Here is a 26,689-nt window from a genome sequence, read left to right as displayed (position 1 = left end):
TTATATGGGTAAATGACCTCTTTTATTAGATGTTTCTTAAAAATGAATGTAAGTCATGTTTTTGTAAGTTACATTTTGAATACAACTGGAAGTTTAAATATTGAGTATTACAATGTTCTGGGGCTATCTTTATATAAATATATATCTAAACACATAAATATGTATCTGTACTGGCATATAACACAGACACATTTATAAACGTAAATATGTGTTAACATGTAACAAACCCATGTAGGTATATTGACATATAACATAAGTATACTTATGGTTACAGCTAACTTCTCTTGAATAGTCACTAAGAATACCAATTAGGGAGGGATGTTTACTAGTTCTGTAGCCCTTCTCCTTATGTGAGTGCACTGGCAAACACATCACAGTTGACTCTACTTTACTTTGTGTATGTCTGGGAGAGAGTGCTGAGAACACCTGTTTCAAAGAAGCAGTAGGACTTCCCAGCTCCCGTGTGCATATCCATCAGGTCATGGAGAGCGGTGGAGAAATTAATGCTACTCAAGTTTACCCAATAAAAATAGGGGATCAGATAAGCTGCAAGCCATATGTTCCTACCCCAAGGGGCTTGCTCAAGCTGGGGCCAAGTCAGCAGTGCTTACTTAAGGTGAACTTAAAGCCCCTTTAGAAGACTTGTATTTCAGTCTGGGCAGTCGGAGTTTATAAGAGTGAACCGGTAAAATACTATCTTTACCTAGGTTCCTTAATTCCTTTAAGTTTCATGCAAATATTTCTATAGGCCCCAGCCTCTAGGTACGGACAGATATAATATGATCACCTGGGAAGTTTATAGCTGAGAGGACAGTTCATGAAAATAGAATCTTCTTGCCCTGGTGGTGTGTGGGTTTAGGTCAAAATGCTGTGGTCTGGATAAAACTTTCTGGCAGCATAAGCGAACAGCCGGTATTAAAAGAGGTCATGTCGCCCGTCCCTTCCCTGACCCTAGACCACTCTGTCGCTGGTGTGGGTGAAGGGCCTGTATGGGGTTCGTCCAGTTGTTTGCCTTAGCGCTGAGGCCTGCCCACCTGTTGTGTGAAGAGGGAATAAAAGCAGAGGATTGAAAGTTCATCTCCCTTTTCCTCCTCTGGCCTTACTTTCCAGGACTCTGGTAAAGAACACCATTATTTAAGTGTCAGAGACATGACCTTAGGAGCCTGTGGTTTTGAAGAAACCATATTTCTTAAAGTGTGGCATTTGGGGACATTTGTTTCCTCTGAGATAGTCTTTGGATACATGAACAGTGAGCATTGTTGACTTACCCTGATCAAAATGTTGAATGTTCAAGGTTTAGTACTTTACCTCTGACTGACCTGAGGAAAGATCGAGCCTATGAAATTGTCTAGAAAAGAAGGCATAATGTAGAAAGCATGCCCACCATTTTGAGAAGACAGGTTAAAATGCCTGAGAATTAGAGTGAAAGAGCAGAATATTTCTGTACTCTCCTTTCTCCTAGTTAGCTTCTAGAACATTCCCCCTCTGGGTTTAGAGTATGGTTTTTGTCCACCTAGCTGTAACTTTTCTGTAGGCCTCTTTAAAAAAAAATGTTTTATAGTTTGTGAGTGCATGCCCTAGCATGCCCCAAACTACAAACTTTTGTGCTTGCCACAGCCCGACTTATTATCTTCTCACAAACATGCCTTTTCACGTGGGAATCCTGCAAACACTAAGATGTTATATGACTTGCTCCATATGAGAACTAGCATGTGGCAGGATAGAGACTGGAATTCTGGTATCAGGATCTCCGTATAATCTTTTGTTGATCTTTAATATGTTGTGAAAAATTGCAGTAAAGAATCGGCCATCATTGCTGTATCACAACACCTGATGCCCCCTTACAATGCAGTTCGAATCCTCTGTGTTCTCCAGAGTGAATATTATAGAGCTGGTATGTGTGTTAGCCCAGGGCTGGCAAACTGTGGCCATAGCTGGCCTTCAGCCTGATCTTGTATGGCCTGTGAGATAAGAATGCTGCTCACGTTTTCAAATAGTTGGAAAAAAATAAAAATTCGTGACCCATAATTTTTATGAAATTCAGCTCTCAGTGTATATAAATTTATATTGAAGCATGGTCACATTCATTTCTGTGTTGCCTGTGACTGCTATCTTGCTGTGATGGCAGAATTAAGTTGCAACAGAGACCGTAGGGCCAGCAAAGCCTAAAATTGTTACTAGCTGACCCTTTGCAGAAAATGTTGGCCAACCCCTGTGTTGGCCTGTTGCTCTCTGATTTTCACTGGCAGTGAATACAGTCATCTAGCCCTTCATGTAACTCCCTAACCAAGGCCTTACCAAAGATCTCTAAAATGTCCCAGTGGCAGATGACTGTGCAGTCAATGTCTAAACCTAAACATCTTCAGATAATTTTTTAGGCTCACCTGTTACAGACTCACCTGGGCAATCACTTGGACCTCTCCCAGTGGGCCCAGGCTGTTACTCCTACACTGGTTCTGTATTCCAGCCTCTGCCTTGTGAGCGTGTTTGTTGCCTTCTAATCTACAGATAAAGGAGGCCAGTATTGCATTCTCTGTATTCTCACTAGCTTTGCCTCCCAGTTGCAGGGGAAGAAATAACCCTCCCTCTTCCCAAGGCTGTTCCCTCTACCTTCTCTCTCTGTCCCATTCCTCCCAATCTCTAGGACCTCACTCAGTGCATTCCCCTTTTCTGTAGACTCTTGTTTTTTCCACTGGTTCTGTTCTGTTCTCATTCTGTTAATATGCTGGTCTTTCCCCTTATCCTAAAACTATCCTCCCTTGTTTCATGCTATGCAAACTACAACCCTATTTCTGCTTTACTTTATACCCAGATCTCTCTAGAAATAGTTATTTCTTCCTCATCTGCTTGACTTATTATTTTTTTTTATTATGTTAGTCATCATACGATTCATTGCTTGTGTATAACACCCAGTGCTCCATGCAATACGTGACCTCCTTAATACCCATCACCGGCCTAGCCCATCCCCCCACTCCCCTCCCCTCTGAAGCCCTCAGTTTGTTTCCCAGAGTCCACAGTCTCTCGTGGTTCATGTGCTTGACTTAATAACAACACATCTCTGCTTTAGCGCCTCTGTTGAATCTGCTGCCATCAGTGGCCCAGTTGTGCAGCCAGGCGCTGTTTCTTAGCCGTTATCCTGTAGAACCCTTTGCAGTAATTCCCGTATTAACGGCCGCTTCCAGGTTGCAGCCCTTCCTTACCTTTAGTGTTTGGGGGGCTCTACTGATCCTTGAGCTCCTGAATTCTCTCCGTGACCTTTCTTAGTCTGTTACTGAGTCTCCCTTATCCACTTGTAAATGTTCCTCAAGTCCCCTCCCCTCTTTTCCTTATGTACAGTCTCCTTGTGTGATTTCATCCATGTCTGCGGCTTCATCTACCACCTACTTGTTCATGTGCCCCAAAGTCTTTCTCTCTAGCTTCTTTCCTGAACTCTCAGCTCCTTAGCGGGCAGTACCACGTGGGCACGTCCTGTAACTACTATCTCAGATGCAGCTTATTTTCTCCTGTCACTAAGCATGCTTATCTCATGTCACCTGTTTTCGTGGATGGCGTCGGTGTCTCGGAAACCGTGGCGTTAGCTCTGGCCGCCTCCCTTCCTCCACTCCCTGTATTCATTGGCTCACCAGATGACTCCTCTTCAGCTCAGATGTGGCTTAGTTAACATGTTCTCATCAAATGTTCTACTGATCCTTTAGTTCGATGCTTGTGATGTCTCACCAGCTCCGCCGCGAAGCCTCCTAACTGGTCTGCCAGTCATCACTCTGCCCACGTTGTCCATCATCTATATGACGATTTGTCATTTTCATAAAACACGTATCTGACCATGCCTTTCTCCTTCTCAGTCAAAACACGAATTGAATATTAAAGCCCATTCCTCCTAAGGGTGGTGTAGAAGCTGCCGCTCCCCACCCTCCCGCCCCGGCTCTGCTTCCGCCTGCCGGTGCCTCAACCCCAACCATGTTCGCCATTCCTTGAACGTGCACTGCTTTGTGTTGCTTCCATGGCTTCACATAAGTTATTCCTGCCTGGAATGGCATTGTACCCTGCACGACCAACTCCTCAGCCTTCAAGAGCCTTGTTAAACATAACGTCTTCCGGTGAAGTCTTTGGCGTCCCTCGGAAAGTGAATCATCGTCTTCACTTTGGGAGTGTACTTCATGTGGCTGTATTGCACTTACTCCCTCACATCAGCTGCACATCGGACTTGCCTGCCTTCCGCACTAGCTGGTCTTTAGAAATTGGAGTGGGAAGGAGAGGAGAGCAATAATCATATTTTATTCATCTCCGTATCTGCAGCATCTGGTACTTTACAGCCCTGTGGGGGGTGCCTGCTCAAATGAATAGAGAAATGAATTGTAAGGAGCAGGTGGGAGCATCAGGGCCAGATTTCTCAGAACGACTGTGGAGCCCGGAGATAACTGTGTGCCGTGTGTGTCTTTGAAAGATATTTACATCACTACTGGAGATTGACTTTCATGTGGTTTTTTTTTTTGTTTTTTTTTTTTTTTAATTTGTGGGTAAATTTTGAATTTAAGGAATGACTCTGGATGTGGTCTGTAAGTGTTGGGTGTTTTCATCATTCTGGAGCACTTCACTTTTTTTACTTTTGGCTCACGGGTACACGGGGTCTTGCCCGTGAATATTTGAATGATAGTTGGCCAGTTTCTCAAGGAAGACCCTGGGTTAGGGAATGAGGAAGGAGAATATGAATTTGGGTAGCGGAGAGGAGCCATGAGCAAGGAGATGCAAAATTATGGCTTAATTTAGAAAGCAGTTCTGTGAATTTTAATACAACAGATCTGAAATTTGTTTTTAGTGAGTTTCCATCAGACGTATTCAAATCTGAAGAAGTAAAACACATATAGGGCTGCTTTCGGCTGGTCTCCTCACCCTTCTGCGGTCATTCCGGCCTTCTGTGCGGCTGACCCTGGGTCCCCTGCTCTGCGTGAGAGAGAGAAGAGGGTTGGCAGATGAGACTGAGCCATGGTCTCCACAAGCTGCAGTTTTGCCTTTTACAGTCGTACTCTTAGATGAGAAAGGAGTAAGAGGGTAGAAGTAGGGAAGATCAGGGCTTGGTTTCTAGAGAAACGTCCTCCTGCATCTTCGTCTGTTCAGGCCGCGACAACAGAACACACAGAGGAGGCGGCTTATAAACCGCAGCAGGCCTGTCCTCACAGGTCTGGAGGCTGGACGTCACATTAATTCATTCATGAGGGTTCTATCCTCTTGATGTGAGCTTCCCCCAGAGGCCCCGCCTGTAATACCTTCCTCTTTGGGGGTTAGCATTTCAACGTGAACTCTGGGGGACACAGACGTTCAGACCACAGGCCCCTGATTAGAAATGTGGCTGTACTGTTAGAAGCCAGTGGAAAGAGTAAGATTGCTGGCCTCCAGGACTGACTTCTTCACCTAATTCCACGAAACGCTCTCTTAGATTGTTGTGTGAACAGCGTCTTTGATTGTCAGAAATGGTAGCATTTCAAGAATTTGAGGAAGCTTTGTTGCCTTCTTGCGTGGTTTACTGCCAACTGGCGTTCTTGGCACAACCCTTGAACTGTGCAACATGGCGTTGCAGGAGTGAGCTCATCCTAAGACAGTGACCCAGCCACAGCTCCTAGCCGTTAGTAATGTAAAGTCATTTAGCTGCAAACCAGAAGTTTCACACAAAGTTCAACCACTTAGTAGTTATTAGGAAGTATTTAAAAAATTGTGCTCCTACAGGAGGTCTCTTTCTTCATGGAGCCTCTAGCTGGGCTGAAAGGTCTAAACTAACTTTTGTCTTCAAAGATAGTGTAGATAGTGAATTACAGTTAGTACGTTTAAGAAGTTGGGCAGAATCATTTAGACGTTAAGGTAGGAATGGAAGAATGGTTTGAAGTAAGGAAATGTTAGTGAACTCGGCCGAGATTTCGACCACATTGAACTATGTATACTGTTAGCCAGACAGTGTGTTAGGTACTGAACTGGCTATTTCCGTAGTGAGAAGAAAGTGTGCAAAGGATTGTTTCTAGAATGTATTACAGCACTGCCTTATTGTTGAGCTCTTAGCTTCATCAGGTACTGACCTTTTGAGAATTATCACCGAGCTGCTCATTAGATCGGTTATTCTTTTTCCTTTTATGCAAATTAAGTCATACTCTTTAAGTTTGTGTTGAATATACAGGTCTCTGCATATAACCAAAATCAAAGTTGCATATTTACGGTGTTTGCTGTGAATCTAGGCAAGACATGGAGGGAATGTCATCATTGCTAGGAACTTTTTTGTTAATATTTTTCAGTGTGGAGAATTAAAGAAATTTAGATTTTTTCTTAAACCTATCCCATCTCCTGTCCTTTGTGATTTTTCTTGATGTTATCATCCTGGACCATTTATCAAATGAAACTTTTTCTTGGCGGGGGGGGGGACGACATTATACTTGATGTACAAAAGTGGCTTCACAGATTTATTTTTTAAGTCTGGCAACTTTGAAGATGTACCAAAAATAATTGACCATTAGACACTATTTTGGCAGAAAGATGAGGGACCAGTCCACACATTAGTGCTCATCAAATCTACTTCAGCAGAAGACGCTTGTTAGAGCAGGTAGGTAACATAGAAGGTTTTGCTGTGCGAGTGTGTTAGCAAGGGAGCTGGAAACGCTAGAGGTGGGCAGGAGGGCCCAGTGGTGGGGAAGGGTCCTGGCAAGATGATCCCGTGTGCCGTGAAGAGCCACTGCGGCCCTTTAGTGGAAGAGAGTAATAGTTTCAACAGTGTCCGGTGGACACAGCTGTGGTCGGATGTTCAGAGCAGGCTGGCCGGTGGCGGTGGCTACGGGTTCGCTGAGGTGGTGTCCATCTGGTGTGAGGTGGCCAGCATCTCGATCAGGAAGTTGCAGTAGGACTACAGAGAGCATGCAGAAAAAGTGTCCTGGCAGGCAGTCCAGCTTAAGGGATTTGGGAATGAACACCTTCAGTGTGTCCTGGTGTTTGGGCCCAGCCCTGCTATTCGAGGGCTTGGAGTAGAACAAAAAATTACGGAGTCCACGCCACCTCCAAGTTTGAGAAGTGCTTCGTTTACAGGTAGAACTTTGCAGTGGAGCAAAGTAGGGAAACGTAACTGTTGTTCAGAACTTCATTACCCATTTTCTCTTCTAGCAACATTGTCTTACTGCGTTTTTAGGGTCCTTGCAATTGTCACTGAGCCTCTCAAATAACTTACCGTCCTCATATGAAAAGTCCATTAAATTAATTGACTGAAAAAGATAAAATTGCCCTTTAGAAGGTTCTTTTGTTTTATGCTAAGGTTGCTTCCTGGGGGGCACCTGGCTGGCTTGCTCAGTAGACCATGCGGCTTTTGATCTTGGGGCGTGGGTTCAAGCACCACACTGGGGTGTAGAATTTTCCTCAAAAAACAAAAAACCCACCATAATAAATGCTTCCTGTTCAAATTCATATAATCCTTCGGCTACGTAGTGAAGAACAAGTAGGATGTCATGGCTTCCGCTCCTCTCCCCTCTCCTTCTCCACCACAGCCTCCAGCCCTGGTCTCACGTTGTTGTTTTGTTAGCTTGCCCCCGTGATGATTCTCCTCCCTCTTCTCAAAACCCTCTATGCCAAAGGACAATGTCGAGCATTCTTTCTTGCAATAGATGCTGATTGTGTTCTTAGTCGGGATCTTGCTGTCACAGCCACAATCACTGCCCCATTGTGCTGCGACGCTGGGGCACAGTAGTTACTGTGCCGAGCGATGAATGCTGTTTACTTGGGATGCGTTGTCTCCTGCATCTGTGGGTGAGAACACGCAGTTACTGTAATTTGCCTGGCAAGGGATCAAACATCATCTGTTAAAGCAAGTTAGCCGTCACAAAGGGCTATTGATCTTTTTTTTTTTTTTTAATATAGAATTTTAATGAGAAACTTTGAGTCCTAGAGATTGAAGGTGTGAGAGCGGCTACCTCTCCTATTAACCCCTTTCGGTGTATTTGGGCATCAGGTTTACATATCTAGAAGTTACAGGACTGGGAGGGCCAGCTCCGCGGGTCTCCGCTCTGGCTCAGCTCGGGAAGAGCTGCCTAGCCGCACGTGCTTACGTACTGGGTAAGTGAGGTGACTGGCGTGAGTTAGGGACGAGGCTTCGCTGCTGTGGCCCCTTCCGGACACTTGCGAGTTCCCAAAGTGGGATCCTTGTGAATGCAGTTTCTTTGCCTAGCTCTTTCACCTACAGAAGGAAAAGGGTTTTTTGTTTTGTTTTGTTTTTTACATAGTTGTTGGAATAGGATGGTACTTATCTCAAGAACTCTTGCTGAAATAAGAGGAAACATTTTGCTCTTTTTAATAACCTTGGTGATATTTTGCAAGGATGTTAACAATCCCAGTTTGGGAGCCGATTATTTTCTTGGCTCCCCACATCCCATAGTTTCTCTCTCTCCACCCCACTGCCCATTTTCAAACACTTTGCAGCTGTCCGACTGACTGCACATTAGCAGAGCTCATTAAAAGTGGTCTGGGGAACGCATGTCACAGCGGTCCTTTTTATACTTGCTTCTCCAGGTTTTGTCACATTTCCAGCAAATATAAACCCAGATATTGGTCTAAGTGAAGTTTAAGCTCATCTGTATTTCTTATGTGTTCCCTCCTGTCCTGCTTATTAGTACATGTTGAAATGATTGCTTTTCAGAAAAATGGATTTTCCTAGCACACTAATTTGCATCCCTTGAAGGGAGAGTATGTGATACTTGGTGTGACTCACTCAAGTTTTCATAGTTTGAGGTCTTTTTCATGATCTCAAGAACTTAGAAATAGCAGGGGTTGGCAATGTGGGAGGAAGGAAATACATTAATGAGGCCAGGTAAAATAATGTAAGAATTAGATCATTTGCCCATTGTTGGTAATATTCCTTTTTGTTCCTTATTTACAAGTATTAAAGTAGTATGTATCATACACAAGTAACACATGTTCCATACAGAAAATTTGGAAAGTATTTTTTATAAAAAAAAATATCCAGCAAATCACCAATCTCTACACTTGCTCTCAAAAATAGAGGTCATTAAATTTTGTATCCTTCTCCTGGGATTTTGGTATTAGTTTTCCATAAGCCTTGTTTTGGACTCAGGGCAGCCATTCAGAAAGTCAGTTGTCCCGTTAAGTGTCCTGTAAGCCAAAAGCAGGTTTCCATAAAAATTTTTTGACCAACATTTTCTGATACTAAATGGGTTGAAAATTAATCTTAGGGAAAAAAAATATAGGATTGTGTATAGCTAATGTTAACATTCCCCACAATTTCTGATTTTGAGGTTTTTGGACACTGACCTTTTATATTACTACAAAACACTTAAATCCTTGTGTGCAGAAATATAGAGTAGAAAAAACATTTCTAATGTAGAAATTCAGAACAAGTTTTCATTATTACCCAGGCATATTGGCTTTCATCAAGCTGATTACTAATTCTTAAATGAAGATATCAGTAGGAATTCACAAATGGCCTATTTTGACGTATTTCTGCCTCAGATAAATGGAAGTCATTTAAGATATTTTTATGAAAAGTTGCTTTGTCTCTTCATTTTTTTTTTTTAACCTCTTCCCTTTCTCCCTCTGACAAATCAGCATCTGCTCCCAGATAGCTAACTGCTGCTGTTTATTTTCTGCTTCTGACAGCGAGCCGATGGCGGAATCTCTTCTCTTCAAATGTCTCACTGGCTTTTCCTTACAGTCCTGTTGCAAGACTCAGCCCTTATAGCAATGGCATTAATACTCCCAGCTTCTCTAAAACCTCAAATAAAGCAATACTAACACCTGAAAGAACAGGTAATCTTTCAACTTCTTGACTAGCTGCTTGCGTTGTCCGTCAGTAAGAACAGCGTAACTGTCCTCTTCCCTGGAAAAGTTGAGGGTGGTCTTGTAATGGAATGTGTGTGCTGCATACTTACCTTGGGTCCAGAGAGAAGGCCGGCCTTAATTGGTACTTCAGCACCAGTAACATGCTCTCAATCGTGTGTCGTGGGCAGTTTTCCCTACTTAGCAAACACATACGTGTCTGGTTACATCTCCAAACACCTAATGTGCTTTCAACATTAAATGTCAAACACAGTTCAAGTATTTTCGTCATGATCCAGGAAGATATAAGCCTTTTGTGTCTGTGGTTTTTTAAATTTTATTTTCCTGTTAGTTTTTCTTTTCTTTTCAAGCCAAGGCTACACAGAAAAAATAGCCACAGTAGCTTTTTTGTGAGATGAAGTTCTCTTCCTTTCCTTACTGGTGTCAGCATTGGTGTGATTGCATTCCTACAGCTTTTCTCCCTCTGGGTCCTTTCTTCCTTCGTTCTCTTACCCAAGCCATTGCTTTTTCACTTTCGTGGGTGACTGCAAGTCTCCTGTGACTGCTGCACTCCTTTATTAAGGTTTCGTACATGCTCCTGTGCATATATGAGTGCCTTCTCTGTGTGATGTGCTTCCTCATTCAGAGCACTGTTTGTACCTGTTTGAAAAATGGACCAGATTATAATTTAATGATCAATTACTACTAGAGACAAGCATATCTGATTATTAATTGTAAGTGAGCATGGATATGTATTCTTATGTAATGCCTTTGGATACATAGCTATATAGTGGGATGCAGATTTCAGCACTGGAGATATATGTATTTTTTTAATGTGGTAAAAAACATAACTCACAGTCTACCCTCTTAATTTTTTTTGGTGTATAGTACAGAATGATTTTTTTTTAATTGTGAAAATTGAATTTGAAAAAACAAATGGTTTTGTATATGTGAATTATGGACATGTGAAAGATATGCATATTGTCTCACTGTTAAATGGTGATCTGTTGGTCACTTTTGGGTGACATGAAACCAGGAAAAAATTGCTGACTTGATACAAGAATTGTTAAGCATGATGTAGATATCAGTTCTTCAGGGTAAATAATAAACATATTTCCTTTGTGTTTTAGGTTACACCTCCAGGGGCTCCCCTCTCAGTCCCCAGTCCTCTATAGACAGTGAGCTGAGTACTTCGGAATTGGAAGATGACTCTATCTCCATGGGATATAAGTTGCAGGATCTCACTGACGTTCAGATCATGGCTCGTCTCCAAGAAGAAAGTATGTTCTTTTTAAAGTAGAAAACTTCTTAAACTAGAGGCTTCTGCAACGTATGGAGGGAGGGAGGTTTGGGCATTTCTCTGCAGGTAGTGGGTAAACATTAGATGCTTTTTCTCCCACTACTCTACCTTGTAGGTGGGCCAGTTAGTGCTTCTCAGGCTCTCATGGGCATCGGAAGCTGTGAGGACGTGCTGTGATCATAATACATTAAAATAGAGACAGTGTGGCATCACAACTGTGGAAACCGTTTGTTTCTCAAAAACCGAACATGCAATTTCCCTAGGCCCCAGCAAGTTGCAGTCTTGGGCGCTTATCACAGATTGGTGGAAATTTGTGTTCACACAAGTAGCCGTACGTGTTCGTAGTGCTTTATCTGTCATAGTCCGGAACTGGCACGAACTCAGATGCCCTTCAGACAGTGCGTGGTTTGTGAGGCTGTGGCACCCCAGCCCTGGAGTCCTGCTACTCAGCAGGAAGGGGGAGCAGCCTGGTGACGCGGGCACCATCTTGGATGACTCTCCCAGGAATGATGCTGAGTGAGAAAAGATTGCATACTGCGTAATTCCACTTATAGAACATTGTAGAATGAGAACATTTTAGAAATGGAGGACAGATGAGTGGTTGGTGGGGGTTAGAGACAGGGTGTGGGATCCTGGGAGGGAGGTGGATGTGGTTATGGGGGCAGCACCAGGGATTTCTGTGTTTCGTGTGTTGGGAGCTGTTCAGTGTTTTGTCACTGGTGGTAGATATTTGATCCAACAGGTGATAAAATGTCTGGAACTTAACACGTACCTGAGTAGAACTGGGACTGTCTAAACAAGATGGGTTTATATCACAATATCCCAGTTGTCCTATTATTCTGTAATTTTGCAAAAATGCTACCACTGGGGGAACCTGGGCAGTGTGCCCAAGCAATCTCTGTATTAGGTCTTCGAACTGCATGTGAGTCTACAGTTATCTTAATATCCGCTCAATTAAAACTCACTGATAAACTTCTCAGGATAAACGATGATAGAAGATGATTAGAAATGGGACCACTGATCACTGGTTCTGCAGTAAAGTTAGTCTTCTGGGAGGGAACTACCGCACGGGTGTTATGAAGGCATCAGAAGGCATGGTGAGCTGTCGAGCCCTGGCCGGGGTCTGGCGGGTGCTGCAGTTATCTTCTCAGGTCAGCATAAAGTAGAAACAGCCAACCAGCCTTTCACCGAAGCATGGCCATTTCCTGCTTTCAGAATTGGTCAAGGCTATTATGAGAAACTGTGTAATGCTTATGGAGAGCTTAATAAGGTACATTGTGAGGGGCAAAGGGATGGTTTTCTGTTATTCAGTAGCAATAAAATAACAGCAACATGTTCTGAAAACATACGGTGAAACGGTGAATGTCAGTTCCTACTTGAAAAAAATTGTGGTGTTGGCAATGAGGTGAATAACTAGAAACTTCCAGTTTGACCATTTTTAGATGGTGGTCATGTGGAATGACCCGAAACTACTGAAGAAGTGAAGCATCAGTATGCTTTGAAAAACAATATTAGTAACAAATAGAACAGAGAGGTGACCTTGTTGGAAAATATTTTGTACCCTGGGTTTTGAACTTTGCAAGCTGGGGGGTGGGGACAGGAGAGTTCCTCCCTGGGAGGAGATTTGATTATTTTAATGGTCTAACCCCTAACATCCTATTCATAACGATGATGGGTAGCCTCTGCTAGGTAGCGCTCCAGACTTCAGAAGGGCCCATCTGGGGGATTGACAGACACTGATGAACCGTGGTGGCGTATCTAGGCTTCTCTGGAATTGGGGCAGTCTTTCTGCAGAACGGAACAGTCTAATATTAAACACCTGTTTGGTGGGTAAATGGATCTGTTTTCTTGGGATTTAATAAACTACGAGCAGGATGATGGGTCTTCATTTGAATTATTTGGCTCACGTTTTCTTCTGATACTTAATTGCAACTTAATTTTTGCCAGATTGAAACGTCTCCTAAGGCAAAAATGCTGTTTCTTGTTGTCCTAGGTCTCAGGCAGGATTACGCTTCCACCTCAGCGTCTGTGTCCAGGCATAGCTCCAGTGTGTCACTGAATTCAGGAAGAAAAGGGACGTGTAGCGATCAAGAATATGATCGCTTCAGTCTGGAGGACGAGGAAGAATTCGATCATTTGCCACCACCTCAGCCTCGTCTTCCAAGATGTTCACCTTTCCAAAGAGGCATTCCCCACTCACAGACTTTCTCCAGCATTCGGGAGTGTAGGAGGAGCCCCAGTTCCCAGTATTTTCCTTCCAGTAATTACCAGCAGCAACAGTATTATTCACCTCAAGCCCCAGCTCCAGATCAGCAACCACATCGGACCAATGGAGGTGGGTGATGTGTGCCCTTCGGTCGTTAATGTGCTGTGATCTTTCCAGTGTGGTTAAGAAATGGTTTTAAGGTCAACGTAAATAATAAGTAAATGTTTCCCAGATTTATGAAGTGTGTCTTCGGGACCTTGTCAGTTTGGTCTAAGCTTAAATCTAAAATTGCCCAGCTTCTGATGATGGGTCCCAGATTTACAGACTTCTGGCTTCGAGAAACACCGCCGTGATGTCACCAGCGCAGAATGGTCATGCGTGGGGCGGGGGCGGGGACGTCTTTGTGCGGCGGCTCGTTCAGCGGCAGGACGGGCAGGCGGTGCTGGTGGAGTTCGCAGGGGAGCCCCGTGGAGGCCGGCGCCCCGAGCCGCGGCTCCTTACCCGTCCCGCCACCTCAGTCTCTCACGGCCTGTTCCTGGCACGGAGTGACGAACGGTAAACACGCACAGTGATGCTCGTGCACGTCGGGATTTAGGGCGACTTTGGATGTGTCGTTCCTTCGGACATCGACAAGGAAGGTCTGGGCAGCAGGACGGCTGGGGAGGCTGATACTTGGCGTGAGAGCAGGAAGCTGATCTGCCCCAGTGTCGGCATGGTGGGTCAGAGAACGTGTCCCCTCTTCTGTATTTTTTCCTTTCTCCTCTTCACCATCTGTCTGTCTTCCCTACTCCAGAGTTACAGTCCTTGACCTCCAACAAACTAGAGGGGGAACGGTCACGTGCTGTTCTGAGCCTGGTATGCTTTTACACTAATGACCAGCCAGACTTCTCACACGCAAATCCCATATAATACGGAGAAGTAAACCAGATTTATAATCACAGCTTCTGTTTATTATATAGCACCATTTCTGGGCCCAAGAGTGATTAGGCAGCTTACTTAAAACTACCGCAAGGCCAAATACAAACTGTATTTGTGATCACCTGTTACCATGTTTTTAGTTTTCACCTTTTCTTCTTCTGTACTTGTATCATTCATGCTAACTGAGAGATCACTGGAAAATATTGAACATTTTAGTCATAATTTCCCTATTAGGACCTTGAGATTTCAGATTTAAAGGAAGAAAGTGGCAGCTAAGGAATGTCATAGTGCCTTACTGAAGCTCATCATATCAGAAAATCGTGTATTCCATGTGCTTACCGCAAGTCTGTCTCATCTTACAATCGAGAAAAAGGGCCCTGAGAATTGTTGCTCTGAAGGTTGTCAGGGGTCTGAGAACCTCCTAGCCGAGCCGTCCAGCAGCTGCCAGCTCCGCATCTTGGTCGGTGTCAGCGGGTCATTGTCTCACCTTAGGAAAGTGGTTTTACCTTACACGAAACACCACGACGAAAAGGATTAGGTTTCCTTGGAGCTGTGATGATGGTTCCTATTAGGAAAGCAGAGACATCACGGCTTAGTGTCCCGACTGTGGTCGTTTTATTTTTCTTAAAAGCTGTGATCTCCACATGCAAAGGAAAACGGACTACAACAGCCATTGCCCGGACTGGGTTTTGCCACTTAACTTAGCGGCGAGAGCACGCTCTGGAGTCCAGTCCCGTCCTACCACTGACGCCCTTTACAGGTTTCTCGGGTCTGTAAACCTTGATTTCTTTGACTATGAAATGTGGCCAAATAATAGCTCTTTCTTGGAAAACTTAGGTATAGTTTCATATCAAACCGTCTGGTGCATATTCTGCCAACCTAAGGAAGAGATGAAATAATGACTGTTATTTTGCTTGGAGTAAAAGTACTGGAGAAGGGGAATAAAGGTTGTCTCTCCCCCTACCCCTTTTTAAAAAGAACAGGACTCACTGGGGAACCTGGATGGCTCAGTCAGTTCAGCATCCAACTTCCAATTGCAGTTCAGATCACGATCTCGGGGTCGTGAGACTGAGCCCCGCGTTGGGCTCTGTGCTGGGTGTGGAGCCAGCTTGGGATTCTCTTTCCCCCTCCCTCTGCCCTTATCCCCCCACCCAATATATATATATATATTATATATATATATATCATGATATATAATATATATATATATGATTCAATATATCATGATATATATATATGACTCAGATCGCTGAATCTTCATCTGTTACCACAGAATATCATTTGAACAAAATTGTGAAATAAGAATGGTAACTTTGAAACTATCAAATATTTTTCTAAATTACCAAAATATGGATAGGAGAGAATAATTGTGAAATCATTGATCCATTTAAAAATAATTCAAAAGAAACCAGAGATGCATCTTGATTGCTTCTGTAGCTCCTGCACTGCCTAGAGTCAGGAGAGGGCTCTTAAAAGTTATGGGGCTATTTAGAGGGGTTCTAGAATTAAAAGGAGCATATCTGCAATAATTTGCCAGATGTGAAAAATGACTAAATCTTGTAGGATCTTTACTCACTGTAATTTTTAGGGTATGGCAGGGATCGTCGGCATGATATAAGCACCGTTAGCCCAGGGCCCTCCCTTGCACCCTGTATTGACTGGAAGGCCAGACCGGATTGGTGGGTTATTCCCAAAGATTCTTTAGTCTCTGTTTCCTACAGTGGTAACTCTTGCTGGTACTTTAATATGAGAAAACTCACTTGAGTTCTTTCCTCGGTTATTCCTCCAGCTTCCCTGCTGCATCTCAGTGCTTGAAGATAAGTTGTTGATTTCTTGTGACGATAGAAATAGAGTGTTGATTCTTTGAATATTAAAGTATATATGGTCATTAATATGTTCCAAATTGTGTGACAGGGAAGTGTGCCTCATTTCCAGACGGTCCCTGACACAGCTTGGAGATCACAGCTTAGCTCCCGGAGGAGTCATGTTCTAAATATTTACACTTGGAAGCCTTTATTTTTAGAAGCATATTTCAGATTTAAAGCTTTACGGAAGTGACTTGATGCCACTCACATGAATAAAGATGAGTCTAAAGGCAGATGCGCCTAGATGAACAGACTAGAAACCTAACCACCCCATTTAATGTGTGGACCTTGGCTGATCGTGGTTTTGGGGGAAAAGCTTATGAAAGGCATTCTTGATGTTTGGAAAATTTCGTGTATGGATTATTAACTGTTAATTTGCTTACACATCATGACAGTATGGTGATTCTATAGAATTTTCTTAGGCGCTACCTATAATTTCAAAGTACCTGAGTACTTACAGATTTAAAATTTATAGAAAACAGTGGCAGCTAAGGAATGTCATAGTGACAAATTTATTAAAGCTCAAAATATCAGGAAGCAAATGTATTCCGTGTGCTTAATGGAAGTCATGGCCTCATTAAAATTGAGGGAGAGGGCAGTTAGGGTTCACGTGTCAAGATGTCTGCAGCTTTCATGGGGCTTAACAGCAAACAAGTGTGTATATATATGGAGATGAATTAATTATGGCAGAATGAAAACTAGTGTATCTAGGGGGAAAACGTACAGATGCTTACGATACTACTTTTCAACTAGATACATGAAAACTTTTATGTTAAATAGTTTGGAGACTTAGAACTACAGAAACACGTCATTCTTTGCCGGCGCATCCCTTCAGCTTAAATATATCTAGTCAAAGTAATTCAGTCCTACACTGATGGACGCTCACTGTTCACGCCAGTTATCGTGACGCTCAGGAGACCTGGATGTCGACTCTGCGCTTTATCCTCTCTCTCTCATTTCTCCGACCACACGCCCTCTGCCAGCACACACATCAGTAACATTTGCGGAACGTATCACATGCCTCCTGCCCAGGGTTAGGGACTTTAACAGGAATTTGGGGCTCTGAGACCTACGGTCGTTAATAACAGACCTCAAGGAGATAATGAGGAAAATGGTCAAGAAATCGAACAGTCGCTGGTACTACTCTAGAAGTTTGCATGGGGAGTGAGGACATGGTGTGGGGGCGGCAGGTGCCGCAGCTCGGAGCTACACGGAAGGTAGCTAGGTCGAGAGGATTCTTTGTGCTCTCCTAGCCTAGTGCTCTTGACAAGGCCTTATTCCACTTTCTTGTGCTTACCACGTAAGTATGCTTGTTCTACTTAATTTTCTGTCTTTCCTAGACTACCCCAAGGAGGCAAAAATTGCCGGACAGGGCTACAGCGGCCGTGTGTAAGGAGTGTAGAGTGAGCAGTGCTGGGGGGGGGGGGGATGAGTTTGGTTTTGCCCCGGGACACATTTTGGACTAGTGTTCAGGGACATCATTTGTTTTCTGATTTAGCTTGACAGGAAGTGACCGCAAACCGGAGCGTCCTGCTGTGTGTGTCTCAGTGCTTCGGGGCATCTACCGATAAAAATGAAACTATCTTGGCGAGTGGGGTGTCTGTGAAAAGCATGAGCTGTTACCATGGTTCATGGTCCTCCGAGGTTCAAAAATGTTTTGAGTTTCAGAATGTTATTTACAGTATTTAATTTGTTCCATTTGGGAGAAACAAGATTTAACATTAAATTTATTTTAGGTTTTCTTTCTAGGATCGATAATGGAAAAAAGATTGGGAAACCCTGGTCTAGACTATAAAACTCAGAGTCAGGGACTGTACCTGCAATACTCCGGTATCCCCAGCATCTAGGGCTCCCGGCGTGAATTCTGGTGCCCTCGTTCATTTGTTCACTCCACAGAGTGGGGAAGCGTGGCCCAGTGGAGAGAGCAGGAGTCACGAGTGCAGGAGTGTGCGGAGCACTTGGGAACTTGGTTCAGCCACTGCGATAGGCAAATAGGCTGAGGGGTGGGGGTAGCAGGAGATAAGGCTGGGGAAGGAGGACAGGAGCCCTTACCTTGAAGGCCCTCACGTAGGCCATGCCCAAGGGCTTTCAGATGAAGGTGGGAGAGTAATGGAAGGTTTAAGCAGGGGATTGTGTTCTCGTGCTCTAGAAGAGTGGAGCAGGCTGTGTGGAAGGTGAGTTGGAGGAACAAGACGGTGCATGGAGACCAAGTAAGAGGATTTCATGAAAATGTGGGTGATCGATAATGAGCTCCGAACCAGATGAAGTGGAAGATTGATTCATTAACTATTAGGCAGAACTGATAGGACTCGGGAGCGATGGCATGGAAGGGAGGTGAATTGGACGGGATGGCCCCGATTTCTGGATTAGAGGCCTTGCTTGCTGGTCAGAGTACAGCCAGCAGGTCCAAGTAAGTGCAGAAGGAGCTGTGTGTGAAGGGGAGGAAGAAATGAATCCAGTTCTGTACTTGAACAGGGGTTTTAGCTTGGTATTCAAATAGATCCTTTGTTTTCTGAACTTGAGTGAGGGACCTGTTACCCTGGTACCGTACTTTACTTTGGAGTCCATGTCTTGCCGTCTTGCCGTCTTGCGTTGAATTCACAGCTCGGCAGCACTGCGTCTGTGGGCGGCTCTCTGCTGCCCCTTGGTGGCAGAACACGGACTCAGCAAGGACAATGATTCGGAAGCGGACTCTTTCAGGTCTCTAGAGGTTTAGAAGCATATCCTAGTTTCTCTTTCTCTCTGTCAAATAAATAAAATCTTTAAAAAAAACGCATATCTTAGTTAAAACTTTCTAGAAGTTAATGGGTTCATAGTGATGTGATGAGTGGGTATCTCAAAACACATCAGGGTAGAATTTTAATAATTCTTTCCATTTTGATATGCTAGCAAAAGATAAAGTGTTGGTTTTGATTCTTCTAGGTTTGTTAATATGGAACAATTTCTAACTAAGTGGCTGTAAGATGATTCTCTGACTTCACTTTGATACAGTTTTATCTACTTACCGTATAGAAACAAACAGCTAATTATAGAACACTTTTTTAAAAACAGTTTATTTGGTAGAACCTTTCTGGGGATACTGAGTGTGTTCTCCGTACAGAAGGTTAATTCTCTGGTAGCTTGTTACAGTTCATAACACACGTGATAATTTTTATCTGTTATTGAGCATAAAATCATTTGTTTACTTTTGAAATTTTTTACGTAAAAATTTTATGTATTTTAATTGGCATAAGCCTTATGGTTTTTAACTAAAATTCTTTTCTTTTCTAGACAAGCTCCGAAGAAGTATGCCTAATCTAGCTCGGATGCCAAGTACAACTGCTGTCACTAGCAATGCCAGCTCTCCAGTCACCGTGAGGAACAGTCAGAGCTTTGACTCGAGCTTGCATGGAGCCGGAAACGGGATTTCAAGAATACAGTCTTGCAGTAAGTGTGACAATTTGTCTTTTTTTTAAGTTTCAGTTGTAACACAATCAGAAAAATATCTTCTTCCATTTTTTTTTAACTTCACCAGTACAATTTAGTATTTTCATCAGTGCATATGTTAATGAATTAATAATTGGTAAATTATTTTTAATCCTCCATTCCCAGGGATAGCAGAAGTACTACATGATTAATTAGTTCACTCATCACATAAACAAAAATAACCTGTTTTCCTTGCAGATCTGCCTCTTTCTAGCTATATCTGCTCAGTGTCTTTACTCTGAAGAACGCATACTTGTTCAGTCTCGCTGTTACTTTCGTCTTGTGCACCAGTCCAGAGCTCTGTTCCTTCCAAACTGAAGTTCTGTTTTACTGTGTAGAGCAGTATTTCTCTGCCCCCCCCCCTTCAGCTTACCACACAGTCTGTCATTCATTCTCTGTACATTTTACCCAGCAGTGAGCAATGCCATGAGCATGAAATCTCGTGTTCACGTTTTTATTTTGTGTCAGGATGTGGTGGTTGCAGGTGTCCCCTCCCATTCTGACTCATGCTGTTTATGTGGGTAGTTGGGGTCAAGTCTGAGAACGACCCCTGGGAGGTGGACTGAGGGTCAGAGTCCCAGTAATGATGTGGCCCAAGTGTCGGAGGTGCGATGTGTGTTCAGAGTGGGCTGACCAAGAGTCATCAACCAGATGTCTATATCTGCACCCAGACTGATTTGAAGCCCTTCTCCCTCAGATCCAGTTTGGGGGCTCAAGTGGTATTTCCCCCATACGTGACGGTTTTTCATTTCAAAATGGCAACATTTACTGAGCACGAGGAACTGTGCTCACCGGTTTTTATCTACCGTCTTAGTTCTGCCAACAACCCCATGAGGTGGTTTCTGTGGTCCTTCCCATTTTGCAGATGAGGAAGCAATAAAGGAACAGTTTGCACAAGGCCATGCAGGTGAAGGACTAGAGCTAGAAGCTGTTCTGATTACCCTGGAGTTTATGCCTTTAACTAGAAACATTCTGACTCCCGAGTGCCATTCTTTCCCTTTCTTTATGCGGTTTGTTGCTGTTTACCTTTATCCTACAGCCCAAACACCACACCCTTTGAAGAGGCCCCATTGATGACCCTAGTAGACTTCCCCATAAATGCCCAAAACAGATCTAGGATGGATTTGATTTTTGGTGCTTATTTTTTTGTTTTTTCCAGTGTGTGTATTTTACGGTCTTTACGTTTGTCTTCCATCCTAGATCACCAGCTCCCTCTGGGCTTGGGCCCTAGCTTGGCTGATTTTCTGCACCCCGTACCTGGCACCCTGCCTGGTATTTAATGAGTTTGCAGTAAATGTTTGAATGCATGAGTAAATGAATGCCATGGGGCCATATCTTAGGGCTTGATCTGTTAATATTGGAATTAACGACTTGTGTAAAGACACGGAAGACGACCTATGGAATTTGCTCACGGTGGGAAAGGGGGAATTACTATTTTACGTGAGGCAGGGGGAAATTGGCCAGATCATGATGAGATGTAGCGGAGGTAAGTACAGAGTTCTCTAGTTGAGTGCAAGAGTCGATAGTATTAGTGTAGAATGGGAAAATAGACTTTCAACAGTGGCACATGAAGGGATGACTGGGAATTTTTGTTAACTCTGCCTCCATGTGGGTTAAGAGCAGGATTTGAGGGCCAGAACAGTGTACAGAACCCAGAGCAGAATGTCCACGACAGAGAGTGGCTGATTTTGATGGAAGTGCGCCAAAACGGGTGGGGAGACGTCAGAAGGACATAGAAAACAACCTGGAGACTCACCCAGTGACCAAACCCGTGACAGTCGAAGCCACAGAAAAAAATAATTTGAAAGGATTCTAACCAGTAAAGATAATTACAGGTACCTATGTAATGGACAAAATACATAAATGGAGAAGGGGAAATTTTTCTTTACAGGAGAATTTCAATTCATCAATGTAAAAAAGAAAAAAATCAATGTTTGAAAGTCAAGCAGTGTAACGAGAGAAGAAAAACCCTTCAGAGCACTGCTGTGAAGAGAAGGTCAGTCATATGCTTCTCTCAAATCTCAGGATTCTCTTCTCATTTACTTTTATTCGTAAGCATTCCAAGCGATTATTCTCTATACGTTCTAAGTTTAGATCCTGACAATCCCTACTTCCGGGCCATTTTACTTTCTGGGAAAGGCAAAGGTAAGAGAACATTGAAAGGGCAGCTTGATACAGAAGGAAGACCACTGGATTGCAGTAAAAAAATTTTTTTAAATCTGAGTTTGGGTCTTAATCGTATATTCTTGGATAAGTTATGTATTTTTTCTGATTCTTATTTGTACAATTGGGATTTTCTCATTTTTTTCACTTCTTTTAAAATACTCAAGTAGTTATCTGTTTTGTATATAGGAGAATTCATAGGATGCTTTTGCTGAGTAACTTGTGTAATTTCATTTCAAATGATACTGGTTGGGAGGTCACTGAATCAGTAGATACATTTTAGGAGAATTGGAATCCTCTTACTATTCCTCTAATCACTAACACGGCACCTCTCTTCATTTAGACCTCCTTCCATGTCTCCCAGCGAAGCGTTTGTAGCTTCTTGTGTGGAAGTTTTATGCGTCATAGTTACATTTATTCCTAAGTCTCTGATTTTTAAAAATGTTTTTACAGGTAGTATTCTTTGTTTCTGCTTTGCTGGTATTTAGAAATAGTTGACTTTTGTATTTTGATGCTGTATTCAGTGACTTTCTAACTTCATTTTTCCTGATGGTTTCAGAATTTGGAATATACCTTACATAATGAGTGCATACGAAATGTATTCAAGAATGTTCACAAAACCCCAAACTGGAGCTAACCCAGCCTTTCATCGTCAGGCAAGCAGATTGTGACATTCATACCACCGAATACTACAGAGCAGGGCAAACAGCATGGTTCAATCTCAGAAACCCAATGTTGAGTGAAAGCAGCCAGAGAACGTACTGTATAATTCCATTTATGTGACATTCAGAGTAGGGATGACCCATCTGCGGTGATAAAGCGAGAATAATTGTTACCACTACAGGAACAGGGAGTGGGAAGGGGGATGCCCAGTACCTGGTGTGCAGGTAATGTTCTAGATCTTGGTGTGACTGCTGGGTGGTTCCACAGTGTGTGCACTTTGAAAACTGAGTGCTAGACTCGGATTTACATACTTTATGTGTATTATGTTTTTCAAAAGAAATTGAGCCCAATTCACATTTTTTTTTCCCCCTGAGCTGTTTTAGGCTGACTGAGCAATTAAGAAGTACAGCGTGCCCACCGAGCTCTACCTATTCCTTCCCTTGTGTTCCATTAACCTCTTGCATTAGTGGGGTACGTCTGTTATACCTGATGAGCCCGTGGATGGAAAGATTCATGGTTAAAAGCTATCTAATGAAGGAATTGTAGATTTGGTTGGAAAGGAACTGACAGAAGTTTTACCGTGTCACAGAAACACAGTGGGGTCCACACTAGAGCAGAATTCTGTGTAGACCTTAGTTTGCCTCGGCCTTCCTGCGTATGGATTTCATCCCACAGACACCGAAGAAAACTCATTTTTTAAGGAAATAATTCAAGAGACAAAACCATGGACTTTTTTTTGGTTTTTCTCCCTATTTCATGGTTAAGTTCAAAATCAGTTAAACTGTTTCAGAAAATGTTGGGTGTGTAAGTAAGTGTATTGATGCAGTTTTTAAGAGCTCTTACCCAGAGAGCTCCTTCGTTTTACAGATGTTGCCGCTGCTCTCAAGGTACTAAGAGCTCTGGGGGGGGGTGGTGACTGTCAGGTGCCACCGTAGGACTTCACGTGGATTCACTCATTGCCTCTTCCCACCGACCCTAGGAGCCCGGTCAATGCCACGATGAAAATATTTAATCTGGAATAAGCTGTCTGTAACCTACTGCTGTCAGCTCTGTCATCACAGTATTAATTGTCCCCTGGTTTTATTTTCATGACACCATCCCCAGAGCCACCATCAAGAACATCCTCACATCTTCCGAGCAAGCGAGGAAGAAACTATCCCGTGAGAACTCAGGGAAAGGAAGCCGTTGTTAGATGTGGCTTCTAGATATCGTTAGGTGCTCCAAAGTGTTGCTGATAGGACAGGAGACGTGTCAAGAATTAGAATCGTCTAGTACTCAGTGCTGTCTGGAACCCACATTTCATTTCTCTCTGTTACCTTTCAGACCCTATTGGTCTTGAGTGTAAGGCTAGCGTTTCCTAGGTTGGCTAGCAGTGTAAGTTTTCTCTCTTGTACCTGTCGTCTTCCTTTCTAGTTCCATCCCCAGGACAGCTTCAGCACAGAACCCACAGCGTGGGACATTTCCCGGTGTCTGTGCGGCAGCCTCTGAAAGCCACAGCCTACGTGAGTCCCACCGTTCAAGGCGGCGGCAGCATGCCTTTGTCCAACGGCCTCCAGCTCTATGCCAGCACCGGCATCCCCACACCAAACAAAACTGCGGCGGCCGGGACGATGGGCCGCAGTGCTCTTCCCAGACCTTCACTGGCAATAAACGGGAGTAACCTGCCTCGAAGCAAAATTGCACAGCCTGTTAGAAGGTAGGAACCTCTGCTCGCTCCACAGCCTCTTTTGCAGTTTGAAATTGGAAACGGCTCAGGAACCATCTCCTCCCTTTTGGGGTCTCTGGCACGCTGCCCTTCATGGCCTGACCTCTGACCTCCTTCCTCTGGAAAGTGCTAGGGTGGGGGGGTGTCCCTTCCTCCCTCTTCACTTCCCTCCTGATGTGCCGTTTGCTGTAATTTACCAGGTAAATTTTGTGTATTTTCCTTCCCCCAGGTGATTTGCAGGCCCTTTCTCCCTCCAGGACTTTGCTCAGCTGACCCCTCAAGTGCAACTGTGCAGGGCCGTTGTTACTCCTTCTTTAGCCCCTCCTCCTCCCCCTTTTCCACGTAGCATTTATCACCGTCTGGGGGACTGCGGATGCTACTTACTAGTTTATGATCCGACTGTCCTCTCTAGGGTGTAAGCCTCGTGGGGATGGGGGAGGGAGTGTTCACGAATAGAAAACCCCAAGGCCAAGAACTATGCCTAGCACAGGATAAAATTATAAATATTTGTTGAAGCAATAATCTTTATCAAAATAAGCACGTATGTTAGGCAGGTGTCACATGCCCACCCAGCCCACAGTCCTGCTGGAAAAAGCGCATCAGTGATCCAGAGCTGGGCCTTGGTTAGCCTACGTTGGTAAGCTGAATATGTCCGGCTGGAATTTTTTTTCTTTAAAATTTCAGATTAGTTGCAAGACACTTATTAGACAAGCTCGTGGTCATGATGTATCGTTCTTGAACTGGAGACCTTGAAGTGTTTTAGGTCAATAAGAATTCCATAGAAGTAAGTGGCTCAAGGATAGTTTGGAAGAGGAGACAGTGGAGGCAGTGACCACAGACCGCTCCCCCCACCCCCACCCCACCCAGGAAACTGGGGTATGGAGGAGAAGGGCGTCGACCACAGTGACGGAATGGAAAGGGATGATGTGCAAGCACTTTTTCCTTTATGTGTTGGTACGCGTAAATAGTTTCTGATCAGAAGTCATAGGTGCTCAGCTAAAAGTGAGTGAACTCATAATCCTATTACCCAGATAGAAAGCACCGTGTTGCATGCTTAATAAATTCTGGCTCATTCTCCCGGTAAATGTGGATGTTAGATTCATGGCAGAACAGAATCACATTGAGGGATGCACGTTAGTGTGACCCCTCTGTTTGTCCTTGAATGGGTCTCCAAACTAATCTCCTCTAAAGGTTGTCACTGCCAGGCTCTAGGAAAGGACGTTTCCCCAGCCTAGGCCAACACTGGGGATTACTGTCAGTAGGCTAGGCACATCTTTACTGGTAAGGTTGCAGATTTCTTCATGTGAATTTGCTGTGTGCATTCAACGGAGTACCCGTTTGTTTTTAGACAGAGTTTATCTTTTTCTCTCTGGTTTTAAGATAGCCTTTGTCCACGAAGGACATGTTGCAGTTCACACACACAAAACACGCACGGCAGTGTGCTGAGTGCGGGGCTCCTGGGAGTGTACTTACCGTCTCTTTCTGTCCCCCCAGTTTCCTTCAGCCTCCAAAGCCTCTGTCCTCGCTCAGCGCCCTGAGGGACGGAAGCTGGAGAGACGGTTGCTACTGATGCGGTTTCACGCGCCCTTGGAGCCTGGGAAAGGAGTGGAAATGAGGGTCGAGTTACCTAGCTGGCTAGGTAACCGTGAACGTCGGGATATTCTTTCCCTTCTGCATTTTAACATATTTACTGCATTGTTTTTCAATGGACCAAGCGCCAGAGACTAATGATTGCACTTAAATATTTGCCTGAGAGAAGACCGCACCAGTCTCCGATCCGTGGTTGCGGTATTGTGACACTTAGATCTAGGGGTTTCTGTAGAACTGCTATGTACCTGGACACTTTTTGGAAGGACTGAGATGTATCAATACTGCTTTCTTTGCCATGAGTTTTTTAAAGTAACTTGTTCGATTTACTTACGTGTTCCAGACATCTTCCCATTACATGTTCTGTATTTTAATACATTGCATATTTACAACTAGGTTCTATAATTTATGCTTTGAAGTTTACTTTTTTATAGTTTACAGGAATTTTATTTTTTGTGCCTATTTCTTTTTACACCTATGTGAACCACTATGGAACAACTTAAATTTTGTGCCATAAAAATATTTTTGTGGTAAGGTACTATTTTTTTAGCTCTAGGGATATATCAGCAAAAATCCACCATACAATTTGAAAGACCTAATTTTATGTTGAATGAGCACAACATAAGCTGAAGCATTGCAAGGAGATAGCTAGACAGCAGTTAGATGGTCTTGTCTTTTTCATTGTTAATTTATTGTCCTACATGGGTTTCCGATTTATAAAGGCATCACAGGCTCATTGCACTCAATACCCGCAATGTTTGCTACTGTACCACAACTGATTTTCAGTACTTTATTACAGAGGATGAGAAACTGTAATGTTTTATTAACAATGCTTCTGGAAATGGATGCATTTTAAAGCAAATAAATCTTTTTGATAGACCTTTTACAAAACCCATTTGCACTAATGAATGCTTTCTTAGGGTATATGACTCAATATTTGTTACTGTGTACACTGCTCTTTTGGAATGTTCAGAAATAAAGACTATTTCGGCAATATCAGGTCACGCATGAATGTGCAGCACGAG

The 26,689-nt window shown here is 43.5% G+C and overlaps 1 protein-coding gene and 1 long non-coding RNA gene across 3 annotated transcripts in view; one reads left to right on the top strand and one right to left on the bottom strand.

Moving 5' to 3' along the window:
* The window catches only part of SLAIN1 (SLAIN motif family member 1), a 55,657-nt gene extending 29,978 nt beyond the window's left edge, over positions 1–25,679 (top strand). The window contains exons 3-8 of one of the 2 annotated variants that reach the window (XM_057307835.1): positions 9,634–9,783; positions 10,923–11,072; positions 13,086–13,427; positions 19,352–19,507; positions 23,786–24,068; positions 25,572–25,679. In XM_057307835.1, coding sequence (XP_057163818.1) covers positions 9,634–9,783; positions 10,923–11,072; positions 13,086–13,427; positions 19,352–19,507; positions 23,786–24,068; positions 25,572–25,647 — 1,157 coding nt within the window. In that variant the 3' untranslated portion in view covers positions 25,648–25,679. The remainder of the gene's footprint in view (positions 1–9,633; positions 9,784–10,922; positions 11,073–13,085; positions 13,428–19,351; positions 19,508–23,785; positions 24,069–25,571) is intronic. The other variant, XM_026493444.3, reaches the window with a different exon arrangement.
* Positions 6,431–25,679, bottom strand: LOC123000710 (uncharacterized). The gene is made up of 6 exons (XR_006408885.3): positions 25,551–25,679; positions 18,633–18,823; positions 14,556–15,095; positions 9,906–10,452; positions 8,074–8,197; positions 6,431–7,764 (listed from the first exon to the last, which is right to left on the bottom strand). It is a non-coding gene; the product is annotated as an uncharacterized LOC123000710 (long non-coding RNA).
* Positions 25,680–26,689: the final 1,010 nt, after the last annotated feature.

This window comes from Ursus arctos, unplaced genomic scaffold (assembly GCF_023065955.2).
Source record: "Ursus arctos isolate Adak ecotype North America unplaced genomic scaffold, UrsArc2.0 scaffold_10, whole genome shotgun sequence".
In the NCBI taxonomy this organism is placed as follows: Eukaryota; Metazoa; Chordata; class Mammalia; order Carnivora; family Ursidae; genus Ursus; species Ursus arctos.
This window is presented reverse-complemented; position numbering and strand designations above follow the sequence as displayed.